The sequence below is a fragment of the Penicillium mononematosum genome (genome assembly GCF_028829835.1).
Source record: "Penicillium mononematosum strain IBT 11891 chromosome Unknown utg000002l:1.0-8112719.0:1.0-8118358.0, whole genome shotgun sequence".
Classification (NCBI taxonomy): Eukaryota; Fungi; Ascomycota; class Eurotiomycetes; order Eurotiales; family Aspergillaceae; genus Penicillium; species Penicillium mononematosum.
This window is the reverse complement of record NW_026643272.1, coordinates 3,514,127-3,541,543: the sequence shown is the minus strand read 5'-3', so window position 1 is coordinate 3,541,543 and position 27,417 is coordinate 3,514,127. Positions and strand designations below refer to the sequence as shown.

The window sequence follows — 27,417 nt, the reverse complement described above, 5'->3', positions numbered from 1 at the left end:
AGCATGCTTCTGTCACCCGTAAAACCAATATTCTGCAGCGTAATCAACTTGAATTGTTGCATTTTGACCAGCACATGTTGATGGCGGGTTACCCTGGGATGTCACCACTCGGTAAACTTCCTATATAATATAATTCGATCAGATATGTATACTCAGACACAGTGGTTATCTATGGACGGGTGGCCTGAGCTTACCTGAATGCCGTTCCCCTTCTTGTATCCTAGCTTAAGCCACGGGACATTGCCAGATGATCCCGATGTTGATTTCGGCGCTGGAGTAGAGGCTATTTTACTAGTAGCAATCCAGGCATCGGAGCCACTGAGTGCCATGTCAAAGACCGGTTCCCCATCGGCATCAAAGTAATGTTCGCCAATGATGAGGTTGTTACTTCTCGTGCCCTGGGCCACAAGGGCTGCCATGAACGTGAGAGATCCAAGGGTAGTGCTGCTGATAATTGCGGGGACTTTGTGGAGGAGGGCAGGAGATGACGACACAATGCAAGAGGCATCGAAGAGTGTAGCGGCAGCCCCTACGGCTTGGGGCTTGATGGTAGTTTTGGAATCCGAGAGAGCATCGGATGGACAGGTATAGTTCTGTGTTCCTCGGCCCAATGCAACATATTTGAGTTTCAAGTTTGTGGATGGTGCTGGAAGCGGTGGATTTGTCGCGTTCAATGAGAGGAATATATTCGCGAGAGAGCAATTCCCAAGGTTGATCTTGTCAAGTTGGTGACAGATTTGGGAGAATGAGGAAGCAAGAGCCAGAGGATGAGGAATACCCGAGTATCCTTCCACGTTTGCCGCCACGAGGAGCACTGACAGCGCTAAAAAGAGTTTCATGATGGCCGGGTAATTTTGATCTATAGGACGCAGACAGTTGCTAGAATATGCTCGAGCAAATCTAGTTCTGGGGCTGTGGAAAGGAACTAGGGTATAAGAACAAGGGTAAAACCAACAAACAGGGATTTATATCCCATTTAATAGGAAGTTCGGTAAGGCTGCTTTGGTATGTAACAAAGGACATGCTCGGTTTGAGATATGCCGCACAGGTGGGAAGGCTCTCCGCGTAAACCGAATTCGACTAAATGTAGTGGATTCTGGTTCAATGAACCTTTGAAAGGGCCAATGATAGATTTCATCTAACAAACACCGCCATCCACATCTGCGTTGTTCACATAGTACAGCTTTGAAAGTATCCGAGTCCGCTGACTGGGGACACTATTGGGGCCAATGGTGTGCTAAAACCGGCTTCTTTGTTGTCAACGCCACCTATCTTGAAAGGTTGCTGGAGAGATGGGAAATGAATTTTTTAATTACTGTGTTGGTTAGAATGAAAAGGATGTAACCACAGGGCTTTATAGGTTACACTAGCACCGTTGTTGTCGTTGACAAGCCGGCAGAAAACCGCTTTGGTGTTGGACAACCTTGGAATATATTAGGATATGAGTAATTTTTTGCAGTCTTTCTTAGCCTAGTATACAAGTATAGTTCACCCTGGGAAGCATATTGATCAAGTACGTATTTCTGAGGCTTGGAACGTTGCAGGCGCTTATTTGAAGCATCCACTATACTAGATCTGTCATTGGCTATCGGAGAGTTTCTTGTCCTTCCCCCAGCCAATTTCAAAAGTAATTAGGAACTTGGTTTCAAGTGCGCAGGAACATTAAAGTCTATGCAAACCTTCAATGCGATACACCAGCTGTGGGACATAAATAGACTATAAGCGCTTTTGCCACGCCACAACTCAGAGTACCAATCAGGCAGCAATACATACATTTATGGACCATGAATTACAGTGGGAGAGTTGATCAAATGAGGCATTATAGAGCGAAGAGCACAGAATAGCACAGCTAGGTAGAGATATCCATGGTTCTTAACTAAGTATTGGTAGTGGTAGCTCAAGGGAGTCGATGCTGTGACAATGTAAAAAGCTTTAGTCCAATTTTCTTTGAATAGGATTTACCATCTTTCAATTTGGCCTTTATAGGCTGCTATCCCTCCTGTTAGGGATATTAGCCATCATCGTGGCAAGCCTTTCACTCCTACTCGTTCTCACCAAAATTGCAAATTTAGGTAGCTTTTGTATGGCAACTCTATACAAAAGGTACTTAAGCATAACATCATTTTTCTCGAACCTCAAAAAGGTTAGGGGATAAAGCAATATGCAGCTATATATATGTTATAATTGTTGTCCTAATTATACGCTATTGCCTATAGTAAGAGATCTCAAGTGTGTATTATAAGGGTCGTTTTAATTATGCAATATTATATATAACTACGTGGTTTTTTAAGTGCTCTTCACACCCTATATAGCATATCTGAATTAATTTTAGTAGGATGTCGATTTAAATAGGCTCACATTATACCTTAGCTTTTCATTTTCCTTTATCTAGTTTAAGAGTTAAACTATGCTCATATTGTAATTAGTACGTCTTGTATGAGGTTACCATACAAAAGGTACCTAATTTGCAATTTTGGGATCCGGCGGAATCGGTTTGCCACCGCCGACGTTGACCGCCTAAAGTGCCTGAGGCGCCCCGCGCCATGATCATGCTTATGTCATATAGCACGTGATTTTAGTGAACCGTGACCGGATAGCCCAAGAAGCTAAGGCGTCTAATCACGTGCTACCTAATCACGACCTTTTCATCACGAGGCGGCTAGCAACACAGCATCCTCAATCACCATTATTGTGACCGTTACAGCGGTTTTCAATCCGGATGTAGCTGCGGTGTTCCCTTCTGCGGTAATACAGGCTCACTCATACCCTCGCGACTTTTACATTTCGTCACCATGTCTGACGGTAAGTTTTCGCAAGCCCTTCCGCCTGGCTCCATACTGATCCCCACTGTAGCCGATATCGAGGCCGTTCGACGGCTCCAAGCTGAGCGCAATGCGGCTGCTGCTAGTCAGAAAGGCTCCAAGACCTTTGACAAATCTTCCCAACGCACTGATAACTCGACCAAAGCCTCCCTAACGGAATCCTTCGACACATTTTTGTACGAACGAGGTGGAGCTGATAAGTTTTCGGGCTATGATACTTCGATTGCTGTCGATGGCGATGAAGAAATGGAGGATGCGGATGGAGGTCACAATCTGGTTGGCCAATACACTGCTACCAGAAGCCAGATCGATGAGATGGCGCGCGGAACCGGCGTTGAGGAGGAGGATATTTTGCTAGGCCGTGAAAAGTCAGGGCGAATCGCGGACCGCGAGACAGACTACCAAAAGCGCCGATTCAACCGTGGCGCCCTTACCCCGACGCGCGCCGATCCCTTCGCTGCCAATGCCCACGCAAATGTTGAAGGAGAAAGTCAAACCTACCGTGAGGTTATGGCCCTCCGTGAGCTGGATAGGGAAGAGGAGCGCGTGAAAAAGCTGATCGCAGAGAAGCGCGAGAAGGGTGAAGACGTCACGGAGCACCAGGCTACCTTGAAGATGGTGGAACACGACAAAGAAAATGCTGAGGCCGGTTCGACCGTTGCGGTGGCTACCGAAAAAAAGCGAAAGAACCGATGGGGCGAGCCTACTGCCGAAACAGGCAAAAGATCGCGTTTCGATATGGCACCTGCTCCCGAAGAAGCACCCAAACCCGCCCCATCGAGGTGGGACCTAGCGCCATCTCTCACAGCTGCCACTCCCGTTGGCAATCAAGGACTCGCCACTCCCATCCATCCATCTCAAGCAGGGGCCGCTACACCTGCAGTCGGTTTGGGGGCTGAAGTCCCCGGTCAATTTGTCGGCTGGTCTGATGAAGACCTCGATATAATGCTTCCCGGCGAGGCCGATGGCTATAAGGTCCTTGACCCTCCTCCCGGATATGAACCCATCCGAACCCAGGCCCGCAGGCTCATGGCCACGCCAGCACCCATCCCTAGCGCCGGTGGTGTCGGAGGGTTCATGATGCAAGAGCCAGAAAGTGTTCAGTCTGTAGGAAAGGATCTTCCCACTGATATCCCCGGTGTCGGCGAACTTCAATTCTTCAAGGCGGAGGACATGGCCTACTTCGGTAAGCTGATGGAGGGTGGGGATGAAACCAGCATGACTGTGGAAGAAATGAAGGAGCGAAAGATCATGAGGTTGCTGCTCAAGATCAAGAACGGCACTCCGCCCATGCGCAAAACTGCCCTCCGTCAAATCACAGACAATGCACGCGACTTTGGTCCTGGAGCTCTTTTCAATCAAATTCTCCCTTGCTCATGGAAAGGACTCTGGAAGACCAGGAGCGCCATTTGCTGGTGAAGGTCATTGATCGAATCCTCTACAAACTGGATGATCTGGTCCGCCCCTATGTTCATAAGATCCTGGTTGTGATCGAACCACTTCTCATCGATCAAGACTACTATGCTCGCGTTGAAGGTCGAGAGATTATCTCGAACCTTGCCAAGGCCGCCGGCCTTGCTACAATGATCAGTACTATGCGTCCTGATATTGACCACGCTGATGAATATGTGCGAAACACGACAGCACGCGCTTTCGCCGTTGTGGCCTCTGCCCTCGGTATTCCCGCCCTCCTTCCTTTCCTCCGTGCTGTCTGCCGCAGTAAGAAGTCATGGCAGGCCCGACACACCGGTGTCAAGATCGTCCAGCATATCCCTATTCTCATGGGTTGCGCTATTCTCCCTCATCTAAAGGAGCTGGTTGGATGCGTTGCAGCTAACCTCAGTGATGAACAAGCTAAGGTTCGGACTGTCACTGCTCTATCTCTGGCCTCTCTGGCTGAGGCTGCAAACCCATATGGTATCGAAAGTTTCGATGACATCCTCAGCCCTCTCTGGACCGGTGCCCGCAAGCAGCGTGGCAAGGGTCTCTCTGCCTTCCTTAAGGCTGTCGGCTATATCATTCCTCTTATGGACGAAGAGTATGCCAACTACTACACCACTCAAATCATGGAGATCCTTATTCGAGAATTCGCCTCGCCAGACGAGGAAATGAAGAAGGTTGTCTTGAAGGTGGTTTCTCAATGTGCAAGCACTCCAGGTGTGACTGCCAGCTACTTGAAGGAGCACGTCTTGACGGAGTTCTTCAAGGGCTTCTGGATGCGACGTATGGCGCTCGATCGACGAAACTACCGCCAGGTAGTCGATACCACAGTGGACCTGGGCCAGAAAGTGGGCGTTGGCGAGATTCTCGAGCGCGTCGTCAACAACTTGAAGGACGAAAGCGAGCCATATCGCAAGATGACTGTGGAAACGGTCGAGAAATTGATTGCAGCACTTGGAGCCGCTGACATCTCTGAGAGGCTGGAAGAACGCCTCATTGATGGTGTCCTCTTCGCCTTCCAGGAACAAAGCATCGAAGACGTTATCATTCTTAATGGATTCGGCACGGTGGTAAATGCACTTGGCACACGATGCAAGGCATATATCCCTCAGATTGTCAGTACTATTCTTTGGCGTCTGAATAACAAGTCCCCCACTGTTCGACAACAGGCGGCCGACCTTATCTCCCGCGTTGCGCTGGTGATGAAGCAGTGTGACGAGGAGGCGCTCATGGGCAAGCTTGGTATTGTGCTCTACGAATACCTGGGTGAAGAATATCCCGAGGTTCTAGGCTCAATTCTGGGCGCTTTGCGTGCCATCGTCACCGTGGTCGGTATCACCCAGATGCAGCCACCCATTCGCGACCTTCTTCCTCGACTTACCCCCATTCTGCGCAACCGTCACGAAAAGGTGCAGGAGAACACAATTGATCTCGTCGGTCGTATTGCCGACCGTGGTCCCGAGTCCGTGAATGCCCGTGAATGGATGCGTATCTGCTTCGAGCTGATGGATATGCTGAAGGCTCACAAGAAGGGAATTCGCCGGGCGGCCAACAACACATTCGGTTTCATTGCCAAGGCCATTGGTCCTCAGGATGTCCTGGCCGCTCTTCTTGGTAACTTGCGAGTGCAAGAGCGTCAGTCGCGTGTTTGCACAGCTGTCGCCATCGGTATCGTGGCTGAAACTTGTGCGCCGTTCACTGTACTCCCGGCACTAATGAATGAATACCGGGTGCCTGATCTCAACGTGCAAAATGGTGTGCTCAAGGCCTTGTCCTTCTTGTTCGAGTACATCGGCGAGATGGGCAAGGATTATGTCTACGCTGTCACGCCGCTGCTGGAGGATGCCCTTGTCGACCGTGACCAAGTCCACCGGCAGACCGCTGCCAGCGCGGTCAAGCACGTCGCACTCGGTGTTATCGGTCTTGGTTGCGAGGACGCTATGGTCCATCTGCTTAACCTCCTTTTCCCCAACATCTTCGAGACCAGTCCCCACGTCATCGATCGAGTCATTGAAGCCATCGAAGCCATCCGCATGGCGGTCGGCACTGGTATCGTTATGAACTACGTTTGGGCTGGCTTGTTCCACCCTGCTCGGAAGGTCCGCACGCCTTACTGGAGACTATACAACGATGCCTATGTCCAAGGAGCCGATGCGATGATTCCTTACTACCCGGACATGGAGGGCGACGTGGGCCGACCGGAACTGTCCATCATTGTCTAAATGACGATGCTGTAATTGGATGGTCTGCTGTTCTCCTCATGCATTATTAGATACAGATTCTATGGGTGTGTTACTTGCTAGCCGGTGTTTTGTTCTTTTTCTTCTGGTCGATATTTTCTTCATATTGGGGGGGATGTTTGGCGTCTCATGTGTAACTGTATCCCATTCGCGAAAATCGTTTAACAGAAATTTCAATATCAATTCAAATTTCGAATTGTGATTACTATTGTGTTTTGTGATGAATATCGTAGATATACTTTGTGGCTGCTTACTATCGTGTGATTCCGGTAAGGTGATATATATTCCCACCTACGCTTAATGCACTTAGTAAAAGTTTTCAAGTGGACATCTGAAGTACAACATATGTAAGACTGCGAGTTTAATTGACATCAATCTCTAAATTCAAAGACAACAGCTCTGTACAATATACAACATAGAGTCGATCGTTTCTATAAAACGTACAGAGTAGAATAATCGACAAGGCTAAGCATGGTGACAGGGCAATCAGGCAGGGATCGCTCCTAAGGCCGACAATCATGTCAATCACCGAGATCTTTAAGAACAAACAGGGTCTGAGTCTGGGGTACAACTTCAACGTCACATATTCGACAATAATATTGATACTATAAGCAGAGATAATGTTTCTCCCTTGAGCAAAACATTTAGCGAAGAGAATAATCCCTCAACTCTCACCTCATACGGGGGGGGAATCCAACCCCTCCCCCCTTTCCATTTTGCCACACAAAAAATAGAAACCAGAAGACTCGTCATCACAGGGTCCCGGGGAAGGACGATATACAAAATAATCAAAAAAGGAGGGGCATATGGATTTGCCAATGGTTCCCCATCGAGAAGTGCCCCCTCCCAAAACACCCTGCCAAGAGCGCCGAATGCCTAAGCTTGCCGTGGAAGGGTCTTGGCGCAGGAAATGGCCGCGTAAGCTCTGGCAGATGTGGGTCTTCTGGGTGGGTCTTGTGGGGAATAATTCATTTTAGAATTACGTTTGAACATGCTTAGTTTTTGTTTTTTTTTTTACAATATGTAGGCACGTATGAAGTATACTTCAATGTACGGAGTAGATGCAGTTGAATGTGCCCTGACATTTATAGTGAATATGCACTGACTCCTAAACTTCCTAGGTATAAATCACCGAGTACGTATTCCGTATATTGTATACTGCTTCTCCGGTGTTGAATGTATACTCTGTAGAGTATCCGTACAACGTAAATGTTAGATATCAGAGGAACCTAATCGGGATTGGAGTATGTACAAAGCTTCAAGCTACACAGCCTCCCCCCTGAATCCAGGGCATCCAAAAAAAACCCAATCACAGAGCTGAACTACGAACCGCGGAATGGAGGAGATCTCATTTCCTTTGGTTAACGTACGTATGGAGTACGGAGTATACAAGTTGGAGTCGAAAAGAGAACACACAGACCCTGATAAGGGGCCCGCCGGTTGTGTAACGCGCCTTTTTTACCTTTCCCATGGTTTGGACACGGTTCCTTTGTTCCAAGGTTCCCTCGGAATTCTTTTTTTCGGATTTCCAGGGTCTACTATCCGCTTTTGGACGTTGAGGGTCTGAGTTTATTTCTTATTTCTTATTCTATTATTGTTACTCGGTCACTATGGAGCACATTTATAGCAGACTATCACGGGTAATCGTTCACCCAAGCTACCTCTCTTAGCGCAGTGGCGGACACGGCACAGAATCAGAACTGACCTTGGCTGCAAGGACCTTGGGTCCAAATTGAGGTTTATAGATCCTTAGATCGTGAAGGTAGCACATGCAGGGAATGAACCCCGAGGTGACCCCACCGCAAAAGCGTAAAGCGGATATTGTACAACGTCCTCCATTGAAGGCATTGATATATAATATGTATAACAATGCAGTGTGATATCCATATCATATAGCAAAGGTGGAGAAGATCGCGTGACAGGCATCTACCATTTCTCGAGAGCCCTAAGTAGTCTTTGTTTGTGCATGTACGGTAAAGTGTAGGTAGCTGTCAAGCATGCGAGATACCGAGATTCCTCGGGTTCATGTGAAGGAGAACGGAGTACGGAGTACGAAGGATAGACTCGAGACATGGAGTTAAAAAAGGTTAAGTGGGCAAAGCATAGAGAGCTGTGGTCCAATCAGTGGGGTCACCGATTGACTTGCGCAACACAGTAGGGATCATGGGTTTCGCTTAGGGAGAAGACTTGCGCATAGGATGATAGGATGATTGGAACCAGCTCAACAATGCTGCTGTAACACTGCTGTCAATGCTCTTCTTTTTAGTTCCTAGGTACATATTCTAGGACAACAGAACCAAAAGGAAAGCTACGACGCGCGTAGCTAAGACAGGATGTGTGTTCCGTGAGCAGTATATTGTAGATGTGATTTTTATTTTTATTTTTATTATTTTTATTTATGAATCGGTTGCAAGGGATCGGAGACCCTGCAGTTCGCCCCATTCACGACGGTTGAGGCACACAGCGAGGGGGTGCACACGCACTTCGTGTGGATCGGGCGCCTCTGGCGCGTTACCCTTTTCCTTGGGCCCTTCCCCATCAACAGACTATAGCACACACTAAGACTTAGACTAAGACTACGGCCCCTCCTTCAAAGCCCTTAGTATTTCCCGCAGTGTTCACAATGTCTGGTGACATAGGCCAAGCGAGTAATCTTTCCACTTCTGGAAATGCGTCTTTTATGCACAACGTTAGGTAGACAAGGGGAAGCTTGATCTTTGTATATGATGCTATACAAACTCCGGTTCAAGTAATTTCGAGTCCAAGCGTGGTGGAAGAGGGGATTTTGCTTTACAGCACACACCGCAGTTTCTACAATACCCACAACACATCTTATTCTCGGGGAAACTCCAACGTGAACCGCAGAGATGGGACTGGACCAAACTTTCTTTTTTCTGGGTGGCGGGGAGTTCCGATCAAACAGTCGAGTTAATCGCCTGATAAGGCAAAAAGTTAATTCTTCAGGCAAAAAGAGGCGCACTTACTCCGTAGTCTAAAGCCTTGTCAGTGTGTAAGCCATGTCCGAAGTTCTCCGTCGTTTTCCGATTCCTTGACACGAGACCCACTACGTAATGATGGCAATGAAATCGCAAATTGAGTACTGGTCAAGACTAGTGGCAGAGCAAAGCTAGCTAGGTACTCGGTGCGGTTTAGACTATGATATATGGATTCGGTGTTTATCTATTTCGTATATAGTACTGACGGCATCTCTCGAACAGGAGGGAAAGAGGAATAATTAAAATGAATATAAATTACTGTATTCGAATTCCGGATCCACTCACGGGCGTTTCAGGTTATTAGCGTTGACCCTGAAAGTGGCAGTGTTTCTCGCGGGACATGTGGAGTATAGCCAGGATCGCACGCAGGGATCCCAACTTTGGGGACCTAGCTGAAACGGGCTTTGCGGGGAGGTGTTGGGGGGAGGGTCACGTCATTTGACTTTAAAAGCTTTGAGGGTTTCACCTGGACATTTCTGCAGGAATAGATAGAATCACATAAAACCGAAATAGAAATATATGTAGCAAAGATGGTTAGACATACTGAGAAAAAGGTGCGGGATATTTGAATTTCACAATCCAAGGTTAACTTTCCTACTTTGTTCGACCTATACCAAGGAGCAGATAACCACGTTGACTTGGAAAGCGCGGGATGAGCACGCGTCGTAAGCTCCTAGTGGGGCCGCAGATACAATTGGTCGATCAACGCCTGCCAAGATCGGCTATCGACTATCTGCCGTCTCTAGGTGGGACTGGACTGCCAACGATAATACATGATTGGCTGGAAGGCTCTGCAACAAACATGTAAGAATGTGGACCTAATGGTAAAATTAGTCTAGTCCAAAATGGGATGGACTAATCCGTATTAGTACAAAACTATGAAAATAAACCTAAAAGGGATCCGGTATCGGGAGAAACCGCTATAGCCAATCATGGACACCCAAAGTTCAATAATTTTTGGTTGATGTCTTTAAAGGGACTGCCCAGGTGTGGATGCCACATAAAACTTGGGCTTATCCCATTAACCCGGATCCCTCTTGCACCTCCCACGGTCCTGCGCAAACTCGTGAGTCCACAGCTCCACCATGTGGATGCACCTGGGCAACGCTTTGAATATAGCAAAGAATGGTTCATTCGAACGTTTCAGCTGTTCTATGTATAGAAACCAAGGTTCTAGGATTTCTATACTCCGTATTGATGCAGGGAAATAATAAACCACCAAGTACAGTGCATTTACGTAGTCCAAATCTTCCACATAACTGCTTGTCATAACTGGAATATATTATATTCAATATGAAACATAGAAGAAAAGAAACGGCGATTTGCACACATTGTCAACCTTGATTTAGGGACAATGACGATCTGCCGTGCGGGAACTGCCAAGATCGGAGCCCCATGCAGATTACGGGCTTTTGTTGGTCAAGAGTACCTGATTGACACTCGGCATTGAGGCGGATCGTCAACGTGCTAGATCTGATTACAGCGCACTTTGGGAGGGATTTTCATTTCAGCCAGGTGATAATCGTCTTCACATGGACGATCGAAGGTAAAGTGGGATCAAAATCCGGGGCTTGATATGTTTATTTCTCCGATGTTCCTGTGTTGAACTGCCACATAAATCTCTGACCGCCCTTTTTCTTTTTCCAAAATTTTCAGCGGGTTTCTCGGGAAAGCAGATAATTGCTCTATATGGAGTCGACAATGATGAAATGGCAAAGTGATCAAAAAGTCTCAGGGTCCCGGAGGACGCGCGTCAGCAACATGAGCCGTGTCGGGCGAGAAAAGCGGTCAGAGCCGTCAAGGCCCATCTAGAAGACCTTGACGAGGACCCTCACAACATTCACGACCTTGAGATATTCTCCACCCCTCCCGTGTCTAGCAGGGGCCTTCTTGACCGGTGGACCTGTATAACCTATAGCCTACGAGGGATACACTGACAATTGGACTCCATTCTCAAGCTCTGTCCATCCGGCACTCTCCGGCTCAATATCGTGGCCAAGGTATACCTTCCTCAAAAGTTACGCATGCTTCTGAACTACTGAACGCCATGCCAATGTATACAGATACGAATTGGGATGAACCAAGCAACCACATCTCCACACACTGAAAAACGCAACCATATTGGCGTCCACACTTTCTATCTCACATCCTCTCACCTGCTTCACCATGCACTCAAAATCAGCACCCTAAACGCCACATTTGCCAACACAGTGGGAGTTCGTTGAAAGTTGACGGAGTCCTGCCGGTGAGATGCCAAGTGGACCACCAACACGGCATGGCTGCAAAAATAGGGGGGTTACACTCAGACTAGAGCCTATCTGTTGCATTGCTTGTTTTTCTTTTATTGGATTTTGGTATTGGTTTTGGCTGGTCGAGTTCGCGCCTCTTAATTTTAAGGGCTCCATATGGGCTATTCAAAATGGGGCAACTTGAAGCTGAAGTAACCGGGACCTATACCTGGAAATTTTTTTTTTGCCCCTTTCACTGTTCAATGTGGGCTTGCGAGTTGGGTACCCGACTGACTGCCCAATTGCTTTTTGTGCTTTTCTTTTTGGGGTTGTCCACCCCGACCGTCTAGACACGGTCGGGACTTTGCCGAGCTCGGGAGGCCCATACTGAGACTTTCCTCAGCATGTTGATGGTTGAGATATATACAAGGTAAAATTATTAGCTAACTGATAGGTCTATAGTTACAAAGTACAGAGTAGATTCATACAATATAGATCCATTCATGGTCTCGGATTGGTAACTTTCACACTCAACATAAGGAAAGCAGATAACCTCGTTCCGAGGTTAACATAGTCTACAATAAACACCCAAAAGGCTAAAGTTGGATTGGAGTAATTTGATAGAAAGAAACCTAATCGTTACTGCAATCTTAATCCGGTAGCCCAGGACCCACGGTTGTCTTCGAGGCACACTTCCGCTATCCATGGATACCTAGGTAGCCACTCCTCCCCATATCTAGGTATGTTGTACTGCATGGATCTGGTAAGCGGATGAAGACCGAAACTTTGGATTTTTTCCATGGCCCACAAGGTGTTTAATTGCTAGTTTCCAAGGCTGGTGGCCAGTCTAGGTTTTTCTGGAAAACCGCGCACCCAAGGACGCCGTGGCGTTGCCATGGTTAGTGGAGTGCGGAGAAGTTGACCACATGTGCGGCCGGAGACGAAGGAGAAAATTGGTACTGCACTTATTTTGGCTTTGGTTTTGGTACAATCCATGGTCCCAAGCTTCCCGGTTAAATCCCCGCAGTGCCGACACCACGGTTGAACATGCTTTATCCTCTCGTCCGGGAGAGCGGCAGTTGATCCTGATCCTTAGATGCCTTTATGGTTTACGGAGGGCGGGATTTACAATATATGCACATCGTACTTCGGTCTGACGCTAAACGTTTGTTTCCTCTCCCCCCCCGGGGTTAAAAGCCAATCATTGGAGACCTGTGCAGTCTATGTGATTGGATGGGTCAAGGTTATGTAACTTTTCTTCAGCCTCTTCCTCGGCTCTTGCTCAAGGATCTGCTTTTTCTCGCACCTTGTGATACTGTATGGAGTATATAATGTAGAGCGATTTCGGGGTTGGCATCAAACCCCGAGACCCGGGGACCATAGCGAATCCATATCGGAAAATTATTTATTGTGTATTTATACACTATTGAATAGCAAATTTGATCAGATAGAAGAGGAGACTCCACAGCACGAGGCATGGGGATAATTTCCAAGCAATCCACATGGAGAGAGAAATAAAAAGGGTCAATAGATTGTGATATATCCCATTCAGGCCATGGACTTCTACCGCGCTATTGCGGGAGCCGCGCCGCCAAATGTCCAAAGCGGCCCTTTTCCCGTTTTCCCACTCTGGTTGCGCTGTTCCGTCCCTCTGACGTCGATGTCCAGCTGTCGCAATCCCAGTAAAGGAGAAAACGCATGGCTTGCAGCCCGTGGTCCTTATCATCACAGGCCCCAATACGAGGTTGTCATGGATTCCGGTTTTATTCGCCCGGGTGCCTTAGGCGTGGACTTAGGGTGTTTTCTATGTGATACAGCTCGCATGGCCCGGCTAATCGCAGCGTTGGTATTCAAACTTATTCCTTCTTTCTGCAGGAGGCTTTTTTTCGTGTTCCGCTGTGGGCGACCTGATTGCACGCTCGTATTTGGTGTGCGTTTATAGTTCTGCGACCGAGGGAACACAAAACGGTGTGACGGATAAGAAGTTCTGTTTTGAGGGCCGACCGAGAACCTCTATGCAAGTGTTGTTCCCGCTCTCTGTAGTCTTACTGTCCCGTGTGGAGTGTGGTCTATTGGACTGCACTGTCCATCCTCCACATGTCGATGGAGTACAACATACTATGAGTACGTACACTGTACGGAGTTCAGTGTACGGAGTATATTCATTCTAATTTCTGAAACAGGAGCTCTTGGACGCGGGACGTCAAACGTCATCACATTTTTGCCGGATTTCCTGAGCAAATGGAATTAGAATGCAGTCAATAATGTTGGGCGGCTAGTGATTCGATGCTCCTCCCTTCTCTCTATGTAAGGTCGGGTTGGCCCGCTAAACCCTCTCTGTGCCGTGTCAAAGGTCCCTCAATGGCTTAAGCCATTCCTTTTTATTTTCTCGTTTTATTTATTTATTTCTTTTTAAGAATAAGAACGGGAATTATATTTCCGATGTACCCTATCCTGCAGCTTGCCAATAATGAGAGACTCCAGTATGGCCATCTCAGATGTGGGTTTGTCTTTTCATGTCCTTTCATGTTGAAAAGATTTAGATTTAGATTTAGATTTAGTTTACTGTATATTGGGCCTACTCGAACTAATGGCCATAGTATGATAATCACATTGAATAGACTGTCATCCATCCGTAATCAAGAACTATCACTATAACCACTCATATTAACCCCCACGGCAACGGGTATACCCTTTGACACTGGGATCTGCCCCGCTACATTGAAACAATGGACTCAGGGCAAATCTTGGTGATTTATTTCTTGGCAGTCCCTTTTTTCTCTTTTTCTCTTTTCCTTTTTTTTTTTTACATATAGTATTACAAATATTATACCTTTTATTGTAATTCATTTAATTTCTGAATTTCCTTTTTCGTCCCCTCTTCCCTCAGACACGGCACAGTTGGACCACTCATCAGCGTTCATCATGGTTAGTCTCCAATTGAACATTCCCCTACGGAGAAGTCTACACCCCCTTTGACTCTGAGGTCACCGACTACTTTTTGGGTCTCATGATTTTCTCCTTTTTTGTCCTCCTATGATATTGTTACTTGGGAAATATATTTTGGTTATGCTTTTTTTTTTTTTTGGCTACCGACTACCTTCTATGGCTCATTATAATTACCCTTCCGATGCCGGAGTCTATATTATAGTAACTTTGGCATTCCCATTTAAAAACTGATTATACAGATTCTTTAGATCTTCCATTCCTCAGCCTAGTTGAGGCTTAAGCAATTAATATATTTTAGACCCTGATTGAAAAAGGGTAAACTATAACTAGTATGCTTAGGGGTAAATATCGAGAATAATTTCATATCCGAGGAACTGGTTCCCGTTGAGGACCACTTTTTTCCCCCCTAAGCCATGGTTCCAATCCACCAATGTTGAGAGGGGAGAGGAGAAAAAGAAATGAGAAAAATAAAAATTCTTAAAATGTGAGATCCCAAAAAGTGAAAAAAGAAAAAAAAAAAAGTCAAAAATATAAAATAAAAATCCACAATGTTAAAAAGAAAAAATAAAATAAAATAAAATAAATACCGGTATTATAATTTCCAGCGATCTGCAACCCTTGACGGGACGTCGTCAGTGGCACTTGGGATTTGGAGTATATGGGATCATGCCTCACACCTTATATTCCTTCATAAGCTTCGCCGATCCCCTTCCCCAGACTGTTTCTGCTTTCTCTTTCTCCCTTAAAATATAAAATAATTGTTGATCATCGGGTTTATCACTTTGTCTTCATACACCTCCGGATCAACACAGACGATCACTGTATTCCAAAGGAAACCCTTTGGACTCGATCTTCGAACCCTTCTCTCTCTATACAGATTCTACACGCGATCGATTCGCGACTCTATCCCCCCATGACGATGGTTATGGAAAACCAGAACCGCCCCTATGGCGGCATGAGCTTCGACAATGTCTATCACCACACCCCACCACAATTCACAGACCCGTGGGCGGCGCACACTTCGTCGCACTCGACACCACCTGTCTATGCGACCTCCATGGGCAATGGCGCCAGCATGAGCCTAGGTCAGGTCAAACAAGAGGAAGTGAATCGCTCCGGCATGTCTATGCCCTACCCAAACATCCCCGTGTCCGCCCCGTCAATGGTGGCTGGGAGCACCTACGCGACCTCCAACTATGGCCCAGAGGTAATGGGAATGCAACACGAGGTGCCGCGCACAACTTTCGACCAGGCTCCCTCCTACACCACCGCTCCGCCCATGAGCAGCTTCGCGCCTTCCAGCTATGCCTACGCCCCCCATTCACCCCTCCCCGCAAGACGGCCGTCGTATCTCGCACTCGTAAGTAGAATTCCGAGTCCGCATTCCTTACATGGTTCGGAATCGCAAAACTTACACACAAAATCCACAGAGATGTCGCTCGCGTTGGCGCTTCAGCTTCCGCCCCCACATTCGGTGACGCGCTCGACGCCAGCCGCGGAATGGTCGCTCTCAGCCAGGACTTGACCCCGCGCAACATTTACGGCCCTGGTCCTCGCGGCGCACGAAGCTCAGCCGATTCCTATGGCTTCCCCTCCACTCAATCTTCCAACTCCTCTATCTCCTCCGCTGGCAACTACCCCTACTACAGCGCCTCAGTGGGTTCCGTCGACTCCTCCGTGACAGACTACAGCTCTACAACTTCCGAGTCATACGAATCACGCACTCTCCCCGCCGACCAGCCTTTTGGCCGGCAGTGCGCCCCCTGGGCCGCAATCAATGATGAGCCAATTCAGCTCCAAGATGCCCTCCAACACACAGAAGAAGCACAAGTGCAAGGTCTGCGACAAGCGATTCACGCGCCCATCTTCTCTGCAGACGCATATGTACAGCCACACTGGTGAAAAGCGTAAGTTCATTATTGGTAGACAAAAGCCTTTGAAATTCACATTCTAACATTTTCTAGCATTCGCATGTGATGTTGAAGGCTGCGGGCGGCACTTCTCCGTTGTCTCAAACCTGCGTCGCCACAAGAAGGTGCACAAGGGCGAGAAGGATACCGGTTCTGGCGACGACGATGAGTAATCTGCCAATCTCTTCCCATACGACTATTTTCTTCTACTCGAAGCGGAGACCCGTTCGAGTGCTCTCTCTCCCCTACGCTCTTCGCGCACAAAGCGCCATATCTTCCACCCATCACAAACCCGTTTCCCCTATGCCGCGAGCATGAACCAACTGCGTTGGCATGTTTATACAAACGGCTACGGCTTTCTCTTCTCCTTGTACAACAGCGTGGATCACCTTTTCATCACCTTTTTCTTATATCAACTTCCGACAGACATTTCCTGATCGGAGAGAGAAACGCTTATACATACCATACTCCTTCCACAACGGTCTGTGATTTTGGGTATAATGGGTTCTGTTCGAGGACCACAGGCAAGAGAGAGCCTTTTCTTCTTTTCTTTTTCATATTCCCAAGTTTCCTTTGTTACCACGTTACGACCATAGAGGTTCCGGCTGGATGCTTTGTTTTCATTTCATTTCTCATTCTTTCGCTAGACCTGGGCGTCACCTTTCTGCTTTTTCTCGATACCATGGGGGCTTGTGATGATTCGATGTTTCTTTATTTTCTCTGCAGGCCATACCCTGACTTTTTTTTTCCGCTTCTTAATCTTTCATAGCCTGTATTCTGCATGGCTTAAACCCATTCTATTGTTTTCTTTACCCCAGTCGTCTTTTCCACCAAGTCTGTGTTCCAAGTGCACGGGTTAATGTGCAGGTTTGGATTGGTGTTGATGATACCCATAGGAAGAAGCTTTGTCCTATGTTTTGATACTGACTGGGCCTGGCCCTGTCCGAGTCTCATATTACAGTCGCTACTAAATATATTGTCTAATCAATAAAAGACATCTGAATATCTTTTCAATGCTCTGTAGTTATGTACTCACTTGCCTCGCCTTCCACCTCTGTGGTCATCTACTCCCCTGATATTGTGAGAACCACGACTGTTCTAGCCTTCCACTCTTCCAGCTCGCTCTGCTGCTGCTCGACCAGCACGACGCCCAAAGACAGTCCCTGAAGTCAATCCACTTCCACCAGGGTAGTTATCGTAGAAGATGCCTCCAAGCATTTCGCCCACACAATACAATCCAGGAACCTCATCACTCGTCGTCTCTGAAATGACTGCCGCAGTTTCAGGATCCACAGCCAGCCCACCAAAAGTGAAAGTGATGCCTGCCGTGACCTTGACAGCCAGGAAAGGCGGCCTGTCAATAGGCAATGCCCAATTCGACTTGGGAACAGCCAGCCCCTTAGTAGCAAGCCCATCTTTAACAGCAGGATCCCACCTCTTGTGCCCATCCACCCCCTCAACAGAAGCATTGTACTCCTTAATACTCTCCACAAAACGTCCAGGATCAGCAAGTCCAACTTCCGCACACTTCTCTGCAAGCTCCTCCAACGATTCTCCCTCAATGCGCCGAACAACCTCACTACGATACTCCTCCTCACGCAGCCACGCCACAGTTCTCGCATCCCAAACCTGGAACGCAATCTGCCCAGGCTGCTGAAGCACCCGCCGCCCAATCATCGCATACGTATAGTTCCGCATATCAAACCCTTCATCAACAAACCGCTCCCCATCCCGATTCACCATAATCCCCAGCGGGTACCCACTCTTCGTAAACTCATTCGAAACCTCCCGGTTCCCAGAATCCGCCGGCGCATCCGCATCCCACGCCACACAATGACATCCACTCCAGTTCCCCGCCGTCTTAGCCGACACGTCCCGCTGCGCAATCCGCAGCATCTCACCAGTATTATACGGCGTGCCACGCACGCGCGCACAATCCCACCTAGGACCGAGCCACTGCGCACGCAGCTGCGGATTTGCCTCGAACCCGCCTGCAGCGAGAATGACCGCATCGACAGCGATGGTGATTTTATTATGTGAGCCAGTACTACTATCGCTGTTGACAACTTCGACGCCAACAACAGCACCACTCGTCGGATCAGTCACCAGCGCTGTAGCAGCTGTGTCGAAGAACACATCCACGCCGGCGTTCCTGGCCGCGCGTAACTCGTCCTCGACAAGACCCTTGCCGCCGTCTTGGGTCTTTAACGCGAGTCCGCCCCAGAACTTGATTCTGCCGTTGACTTCGTAGGCCTGGCGGTTGAAGGAGAGCTGGAAGCGGACGCCGTTGGCGGCTAGCCAGCCGACGGCGGCGCGCGAGTCGCGGACTAGAGCTGCTGATAGCGCGGGATCGGTGCGGTTTCCTGTCATGCGCTGGAGGTCTGCGGCGAAGTCTTGTTCGGTGTAGCTTGGCATGTCGATGCGGGATGCTTGTGCTGTGTCGGTGTTGTTGACTAGTGGGAGGAGGTCGTGTAGCCCATTGTGCGCGGTGCGGAAGGCACCGGCCGTGAAGTAGGTGTTGCCTCCTGCCCAGGAGACTGGGCTTTTCTCGATTACGGTTACCCTTAGGGTTGGATTGGTTTGTGCCGCTGAGAGGGCGGCGCTGAGGCCGGCGTTGCCGCTGCCTATCACGAGGATATCAGTTTTTTGGGGTAGAGACATGATGATATTTGAGAGATTGTAGCCTTGGAAGTTGGAGAGGAACTGGCTGGCAGAAGTAAGTGACTTGTCCTTCGGAAGTGTTTATACTCCGTTGCATTTAGGGCTGCGGAGGTGCATCCTCCGAAATGCTCCCCCACACTCCCCGCAGTTGAAGTGCCCCGAGGGCGATCTCCATGGGATTTGGATATTGCGGTCGATTAGGTTGTAAGTTAATGGAGTCCAAGTATGACGTACTCGGAATGAACCGCAGTGAAATTATGTTAATTGATGTTCAACTATATTCTAGTCGCCGTCTGATATGACCAGCAAACAATGCACAACCAGTCCCAACGCCAATGTGTGATCCATTCCCAACGGACAGAACGCACAGAAAATTACTGAGCTCGACAGCACCAGGCATACCGCAGCCCCATTTGCCTTTAACCAGGTACCTAACGAATCCGGTCCAGCTTGGCCCGGTTCATGGCAATCTGATCGTCGACAGAGTCGCTCTATAGCCAGTTAGTCTCATCTCCATACGAATACTAGATTGAAGGCATCGCAAAAAACTCACCTTGCCCATGATACGCTCCAGATGTCTGTTCTGCTCGTCCAGCTCCTTTCCAGTGGCCAAGGCAAGACCGTTCAACCGACCAGTGGCACCACTGAGCAGATCCAAGTTCTGCTCGATCTCGTCCTCCATGCCCTCGTCTTCGCTATCTGCCTCGAATTGGTACTTGGCACGCTCGGTGACGCTCGCCTTCTTACCCTTGCCCTGTTTCGCCGCCTCACGGTCAATATCACGGAACACCCGGTCCATGCGCTGATTAGTCGCGTGCGCCTCGGACCGTGTGCCCTCGCGGATATCACGATCCTCGCGGTGTGTATTGAGGATCTTCTCATCGCGGTCGCGCCGGCGTCGCGAGGCTGTGAACGGGTTCGATACGTGCACGGCGAACATGCTCTTGTTGAGGGTCTTAAGTTCCTTCGCCTTGTCCTCCGCGATACGGCCTTCAATGGTCGTCATGTCCAAACTCTTCTCCGTATCGTGGATCGACTCGCCCTGCGCGCCGAGTCGAGCCAGAGTGGCACGACCGGTTTCTTCAGCCTGCGCAGCAGCTCGGAGCGCATTCCGTGTCGATGCCACATCACCCTGCTTCACGAAGCGCATCTCATTCTTCGTCGCCTGAATTTCTTCCTCCTCTTCTTCTTCGGCTGTCAGTTGTCGATCCTGGTAGGTTGCCATGCTGTATTCGTTGCTGCCGCCACCGTAGTTGTTCTGTCCTTGACCATTTTGACCCTCGGAGTACGGTGGTGGCAAACCGGCCGAGTTGTCCGGTGACCGATTCTTGTTCTTGTTGGCGCCACCGAATAGCTCGTTGCGAGCGGCATCTGCAGCCGCGGGGTCATTGGGATCGGTGCCCCCCAAACCTCCGTAGCCACCGCTTCCATACCTCGAGCCCGAGGCCGGGGAGCCGGCGCCTGCACCGGATCCGCCGAATCGATCACTTCCGTAGCCGCCTTGGTTTCCGTATCTGTTGGCGGAGTACTTATTGTCGGAGGGGATGTTGTGGGGGCTCTGCGACCCGGAGCCGCCGTTGGCGGCTGGGTGGTCCGCAGGTAAGGGGCAACACCTGCGCCAATCTTGGCTTTGGTGTATGGGTCTACCGGAATTGGTTTGGCGTAAGGGTTTGAGGGGGTTGGTGGGCTCTTGTCCTTCTTCCGCGAGCCAAAAAGTGCTCGACGGCTAGAGTCATCATCGCCATCGGATTTCTTGAAAAGACCCATGATGTGGGGAACTGTATGGTTGTAAAGATCCGTGGAACGAAGTTAAAATGATCGAAGGGTAAACGGGAGTACAAGAAAGAAAGAAAGGAAGAGAATGAACTGAGACAAGCGAAAGAATTAATGTGAGACGCCTTCAGGGGAGCTAGATGTTCGAGATCGCCGCCTGATGGTAATATAAATACGAGGGGCATACCAAAGTTACCCACTATGTTTATTGGGGATGGTGTAGTGACAACCATACGAATACCAAAGTTACATCGTTACATCAGCAGTGGCAGTGCTAACCCAATGCGGGCGCAGTGGCACTTCAACGTCTCTGTTTATTTTTGGCCACATTTCCTCTGCTGCCTGGATGAAATGGCTCCTTTATTGAGATCTGATGCGGACTATTTTAGGGATAAGGCGCGGAGGGATCTTTTGACTTTACTGGAAGGCGTGCGTATGAATCCATGATGCTCTGATCTGCGCTAACTATTCTCCAGGCCCGGGGTAAGAAGAACCTCGTCATAAGCCAGGAACTGGCCGGACCAGTGGGCCTATTCGTCAAGTTCTCAGTGCTCCAAGAGTATGGCGTGGACCGGGTCTTCTTGCTAGAAAATGCAAACATCGACTCATCACAACGCAATGTCGTATTCCTTGTTCGTGGCGAGAAAGCTCGCCACGTTCGAATTGTGGCAGGTATGACATTGTCTCTTCCTTGCCTCCTTTCGGCTTGTTAGGCTGGATGTAGATTGGATCTCTTCATTTGGGTCCACGATGGGCCATCATTAGATTACGCAGAGGCTTTTCTACTCTATGTAATCTGGAGAAACGTTCCCTATATCGATATCTATCTTGACAACATTTTTACAAGCTCGTTTCATTAGGGCCCTTTCCTGCTATCTCTGATTGAGTGCCATCAGGATGAGCTGACATTCTTTCTTAGAACAAATCAAACGCCTGCAGAATAATGGGAACGTTGAACATGAGTTCTTCATCTTCTTCACTCCAAGACGCACCCTTGTAAGCAATGCGGTCTTGGAGGAAGCGGGAATCACTGGCGACGTGAATATCGCCGAGCTTCCTCTTCATTTTATGCCTCTAGAACAAGATATCTTGTCACTAGAGCTGGATGACTCGTTTGGAGACTTATACTTGGTAAGTCGATAGAATTGCTAACGTTTGAATGAGGCATTTTCTGACCTTGCTATCCAGCACAAAGATCCCGGATGCATCTTCCATGCCGCTAAGGCTCTCATGGGTGTCCAACAGCGTCATGGCTATTTCCCACGCATCGTCGGAAAAGGCGACAATGCCCGGCGCTTGGCAGATCTGCTGTTGCGCATGAGGAAAGAACTCGATGCAGAGGAGAGCTCTGGATTGGCTGATCCATCTGCACGAGGGCTGTTGCCAAGTGCGGGTGTAGAGAACTTGATCATCATAGACCGTGACGTGGACTTCGGGACGGCCCTTCTCACACAGCTCACCTATGAAGGCTTAATTGATGAATATGTCGGTATAAAGAACAATCAAGCAGACGTTGATACGAGCATTATCGGCCCTGCTCCCACGCCACAGCCCCAGGAATCATCCAAGGCACCGCAGCAAGCCAAGCAGGGGCTGAAAAGAAAGATACAGCTGGACGCCTCGGATCAGTTGTTCAGCCAACTGCGTGATGCAAACTTTGCAATCGTGGGCGATATCCTGAATAAGGTGGCACGCCGCTTAGAAAATGAGTATGAGAGTCGCCACACAGCCAAAACGACAGGCGAGCTTCGAGAGTTTGTCAACCGATTACCAACCTACCAGCTCGAGCACCAAAGTCTTCGAACCCATACCAACCTCGCAGAGGAAATAATGAGACTCACGCGCTCCGAAACCTTCCGCAAAACTTTAGAAGTCCAGCAGAATAACGCAGCCGGTGCCGACTCCACATACCAGCACGAGACAATCGAAGAGCTTATAGCTCGAGACGTCCCACTAAAGACTGTGCTACGGCTCCTGTGCCTGGAGTCCTGCATGTCCGGTGGTCTCCGCCCCGCGACCTAGAGAGTTTCAAGAAACAAGTCATCCAAGCATACGGACACCAGCACCTCCTCACATTCTGGGCGTTAGAGAAAATGGAACTTCTCCAGCCTAGATCCTCAGCCACGACGATGCTCCTCCCTACGTCCGGCGCGCAAGCAGGATCAAAGACGAATTACGGGTACCTCCGCAAGAACCTCCGTCTTGTCATCGAGGAGGTCAGCGAGAAGGATCCGAATGATATTTCTTACGTGTACAGTGGCTTCGCGCCCCTCAGTGTCCGCCTGGTTCAATGCGTGTTACAAAAGTCTTACATGGTATCTTTGATCAAGGGAGGTACGCCGGCCGCCTCGTTGAACACCGCTAATACAACATCGCCTGGCTGGCTTGGCTTCGAGGACGTTGTCAAGAGTGCTCGTGGTGCGACTTTCAGCATCGTCCAGAAGGGTGATGATAAGGCTGTGCGGGCTCGTCAGACGCTGAGCGGTAACTCTGCTACAAAGGCCGTGTATGTCTTTTTCTTGGGGGGTATCACATTTACGGAGATCGCCGCGTTGCGCTTCATTGCTGCGCAAGAGGCTCCACGGAGGAAGATTATGATCTGCACCACGAGTATCATTAGTGGCGATCGGATGATGGAGGCGGCTATCGAGAAGGGTAGCTTTGCCAAGGCGGAGTAAATGGGTTAATCTACATCACCTCAGTGATCCTAATGATAGCTACATATGTATGTCATTTTCGGAAGAAAGAGACCAACGCGCTCTACAGTCTTCTTTCTAATGTAAAGACCAAGGCGCGCCTATGGCGTTTGAGTCGTTCGGCGTGGAGTTTGTCAATAATGTTCACATAAATCCGTCATCTGCTTCGATTCTAGATTTGAACCTGGCCAACCGATGGATACCTCAAGCATTCATCTAATAGTTAAATCCAGAATGAACGCCCATCAACCGACCCTGGTACCGCTCTATCACCTCCCCGAGTCGCACCATAACACCAGCAGCAAGAGTACGTATCTGTTCCTGCGGGTCAGTGACCGCTGAGCTTGGATCAAGACGCGCAGCTGAAGGCGGCGTCCGGTCAAAGACCTGGGATGCCCACTCGCGCAACTCGATTACCTGCGTAGCGTACTCGGTGACAAGACGCTGCTCGCCATTCGAACCAGATGCAATGTTAAGATCCACCACAGCGAGGAAGAGGGATAGGAGTGCAGCAGTGACGGTTGGCTCGCTGGATGTCGACGCCGTGTGTAGCGGTAGGAGGAGGGGAGAGGGTTTCATGGGTGAGGCGTGGGAGGAAGGGGGTGTGGGGACCTGTTGTGGAAAGGATGAGGGAGAGGGTTTGGAGGAAGAGGGTTAGGAGATGAGGGATGAAGAATGGGTTGTATGAGGGTGTGGATGACCTAGGGCGATGTTAGTACAAGTTGTTTGAAATGACATGAGATACAAAGACATACGACGAGAACTGCAGCATCATTATTTCAAATCTACCCTGCAATGGGAAGAAGAAACCCTCTGCAAGCACCTTGTGCACGTCCTTAATTGTGGAGTTTTGGCGCTGGGTGTCACGCTGCTGGCGCTTCTTTTCGACTTCCATGCGCGATGAGAAGGTGCGCACTTTGAGAGCGTTGGGGCCAGTCATCGTATCTGCTGCGTTGGCTGCAAGTGGTTCCAAGGATGTACGAGACATTTCCCGGGTGAGGGTTGCGATGGGAGACTCATTTGCTCCTGAGTACATCGCCTCCAGGGCAGGCGAGAGCCGTTTGGATGGGAACGAGGTATCGCCAGTTGTTGGGAGACGCAGTGCTTTGGCATCGTCTTCTCCATTCCCGGCTATCTCGCGAGCACTCAGACCCAGGGCTGTAAGAACAGCGGATCTTTGGACTTGAGAAAGGTCCCCATCGAAGTAGACGGCAGTAAACCAGCGGCCCATCTTCAAGGGCTCGGACACAATTAATGCAATCATGCTTTGTAGGCGGGATTCATGGAATGACGGATGATTGTTGTCGTTCTGAAGACCTACGATAGTCAGAGCTAGCTCCTCGATCTGCTCGGCAAGTTCAGTTCCGAATCCTATCTTCCGTCGAATTAAGGATGGGGCAGTGGTGATGGCCAGATGATGGCGCTCCACATTCTCGGTGTCTCGGAGAGATGGGATCAGATCACGGATGTATCTTATATTCGTTAGTGGGATCGATACCAGCAGGCAAATCAGTACTTACACAGGCGCAGTCGGCTTATTCCGTTGGATCAACGTGGGATCGTCATCAGAATCGTATGCGTCGTCGTCCGGCTTTTCATACGGAATAAGATCATCATCTTCTTCGTCTTCATCTTCGTCACCATCGTTGACTTCTTCAATAGCAACAATCTTGCTTGTATGGTGGCGCGATAATGGTGCTTTCGGCTTTTGTACAGGCTTGGAACGAGCAAATTTCGGTTTTTCTGGCAATGCCTCTTGCAATGATTTGATGGATTCAGGCGAACCGACCTCATCTCGGACCTTTGTCAACCCCAAATACCAAAGAGCTTCCTCGCTTCGCATGTCCTCTAGGTCAAATCTCAGCACTTTGTCTGGTTCCTCAATGAGTTCAGATATTCCTGTTCCAACGATCATGCCAAGAAGTCGCGCTCTGTTAGAGGACGCAGCGAGTCGATTGGAAACTGCGTTGAGATAAGCTCCTGACCGGCCTACATCTTTCACTTGCGCTTGATCTAGCCGATAGAGGTGGCCAGCGGCAAGCAGAATCACTTGTGCGGTTGCTATTCAATGTCAGAGGCTAATATTTTGGGAACAGAGGACTCTGGACTGTCGACAAACCATTCTGAACCACATTTGGGACATGTTTGACAGAGAATTTGTCTCCGAATTGCTCAAGGCTGCGTATGAGCAGCGATTTCAACACACCTGTTGGAGGTCCTTAGTTTCATTGTCTGTATTCCCTTCGGCAACGCGGACTTACTACCGTGGTTACTGAGAGTGGCTAATAGTGCGCGACGTAGTCCCAACGTGTTAATCGAGCCACCTTGCGATTTTGAGAGCCATTCCACGACCTGGCTTTCCAGGTCTGGCCGAGAAGAGATCATGACAGAAATCAAACCTGCCACTCCTTTAATGGGCTCTGAAGGGGTGATTGACTGGCCCACTGTCCCCGACAAATCATTTAAAAAGTGTTTTCGTTGTATATTGCGGAAGATGGCCTCTACAAATGCAAGCTGCTCCGTTCGTCTGAGGTGACCTAATAAGATTCCGAAGTGTGTCGGCAAAGACTGCGAAAGAAGGAGACCCGAGTAGATTTCCTTGACAACCTGATCTGTGTAATGTTAGCCTGGGGCTCAATTAAAGCCATCGCTGTATATTCACCTGTATATCCAAGGCTTAATGCTCGCCCTGTCAACAAAGCAACTGAGGCCCAGTCGCTTTCGTTATTTGGGGCTAGTCTTGCCGCCATATGAGAAATATTGCGCCCAAGCCATGATGCATATTGGGAACCATTTCCAACCCAGGAGATTGAAGACACTGATTTTGACTCATCAACAACCGTAAGAGCCTCGGCTGCTGTCGATAAAATCTTGCCGGCAGCAACGAGCGACACAAGCTCTCTCCACGTAACTTGCTGTCGAGTCTTGTTGTCATAGATTACCGAAATATCAGAAGAGAGACGGAACAAAAAGTCTTTCGGCTCTAGCAAAGCAGCAAGCACAGCTAAGATATCCCGTATACCAAGTTGGCTGCTTGAACCTTGGGCTTGCTGGGCAGAAACGCGGGCTGCATTGATTAGTGATCGCAGCTGAGCTACCAAGGAACCGAGACCCGCGACGCTGCTAAGACATCTCAATAATGCTGCTCGAGCTTTGGCGTCTTTCCCTTTGCTGTCTTTCGCATCCAGCGACCCCCAATGATCTGGGATCGTGGTGCTGACTAATAGTTGGAGAATCTGGGCTGTGATGGGACTTGCAATCCGAAGGTCGAAGTCCTTTGGAATTTTGGATTTGCTGAAGGGATCAAGGGCTGCCAAAATGGCAGACAGCTGTTCGCGATCGGGACTGCTTTTGAGTAGATCTATAATGTGACGTGATGATAGATGTTCAGGATCGAAGTCGTTTCTTACTGGCGGACCAGCACGCTGAGACTCGACAGCAGGTGTAACAAGGGCATCTGAATCTCGCTTGACAGTTTTCACTGCCGTCAGGAGGCCCTCCATTTTCGATTTGAATATCACTTCGGGGAAAGAGAGGTTGTGCCTGAGGTGAAGATTACAGTAGGCGGGCCTGAGATTAGTCAGCCATAGTCACCCCGAGACAGCCCACGCGTAGGTGATGTTGTCAACTCATCCTCTTCATTACACTGGACTTGAGTACTTTGGTGATCCGATCAAAAGCTGAACTGGATCTTCACCTGAT

At 49.0% G+C, this 27,417-nt stretch overlaps 7 protein-coding genes across 7 annotated transcripts; 3 read left to right on the top strand and 4 right to left on the bottom strand.

The window, feature by feature from the left end:
* Window positions 1-12: 12 nt before the first annotated feature.
* Window positions 13-839, bottom strand: N7519_003123 (DUF3455 domain-containing protein; the record flags this gene model as incomplete). Its single annotated transcript, XM_057289901.1, has 2 exons — window positions 13-120; window positions 195-839. 2 exons carry the CDS (start codon window positions 837-839, stop codon window positions 13-15), a joined length of 753 nt encoding a protein of 250 aa, XP_057151103.1.
* A 1,953-nt stretch (window positions 840-2,792) lies between these two features.
* Window positions 2,793-6,484, top strand: N7519_003122 (U2 snRNP complex subunit HSH155; the record flags this gene model as incomplete). The annotated part of the gene is made up of 3 exons (XM_057289900.1): window positions 2,793-2,802; window positions 2,854-4,161; window positions 4,218-6,484. 3 exons carry the CDS (start codon window positions 2,793-2,795, stop codon window positions 6,482-6,484), a joined length of 3,585 nt encoding a protein of 1,194 aa, XP_057151102.1.
* Window positions 6,485-15,588: 9,104 nt separating this feature from the next.
* Window positions 15,589-16,758, top strand: N7519_003121 (C2H2-type zinc finger protein; the record flags this gene model as incomplete). The annotated part of the gene is made up of 4 exons (XM_057289899.1): window positions 15,589-16,022; window positions 16,106-16,381; window positions 16,431-16,582; window positions 16,640-16,758. 4 exons carry the CDS (start codon window positions 15,589-15,591, stop codon window positions 16,756-16,758), a joined length of 981 nt encoding a protein of 326 aa, XP_057151101.1.
* Window positions 16,759-17,683: 925 nt separating this feature from the next.
* N7519_003120 (uncharacterized protein) lies at window positions 17,684-19,246 on the bottom strand (the record flags this gene model as incomplete). Its single annotated transcript, XM_057289898.1, has 2 exons — window positions 17,684-18,811; window positions 19,040-19,246. The coding sequence occupies 2 exons, from the start codon at window positions 19,244-19,246 to the stop codon at window positions 17,684-17,686; spliced, it is 1,335 nt and encodes a 444-aa protein (XP_057151100.1).
* Window positions 19,247-19,677: 431 nt separating this feature from the next.
* Window positions 19,678-21,013, bottom strand: N7519_003119 (putative plasma membrane SNARE protein (Sec9); the record flags this gene model as incomplete). The annotated part of the gene is made up of 3 exons (XM_057289897.1): window positions 19,678-19,737; window positions 19,800-20,830; window positions 20,860-21,013. The coding sequence occupies 3 exons, from the start codon at window positions 21,011-21,013 to the stop codon at window positions 19,678-19,680; spliced, it is 1,245 nt and encodes a 414-aa protein (XP_057151099.1).
* Window positions 21,014-21,301: 288 nt separating this feature from the next.
* On the top strand, window positions 21,302-23,697 carry N7519_003118 (Sec1 family protein; the record flags this gene model as incomplete). Its single annotated transcript, XM_057289896.1, has 5 exons — window positions 21,302-21,448; window positions 21,496-21,691; window positions 21,939-22,150; window positions 22,208-22,913; window positions 22,979-23,697. The coding sequence occupies 5 exons, from the start codon at window positions 21,302-21,304 to the stop codon at window positions 23,695-23,697; spliced, it is 1,980 nt and encodes a 659-aa protein (XP_057151098.1).
* A 52-nt stretch (window positions 23,698-23,749) lies between these two features.
* N7519_003117 (telomere length regulation TEL2 family protein) lies at window positions 23,750-27,218 on the bottom strand (the record flags this gene model as incomplete). Its single annotated transcript, XM_057289895.1, has 7 exons — window positions 23,750-23,779; window positions 23,956-24,327; window positions 24,452-25,187; window positions 25,236-25,776; window positions 25,835-25,921; window positions 25,977-26,327; window positions 26,378-27,218. 7 exons carry the CDS (start codon window positions 27,216-27,218, stop codon window positions 23,750-23,752), a joined length of 2,958 nt encoding a protein of 985 aa, XP_057151097.1.
* Window positions 27,219-27,417: the final 199 nt, after the last annotated feature.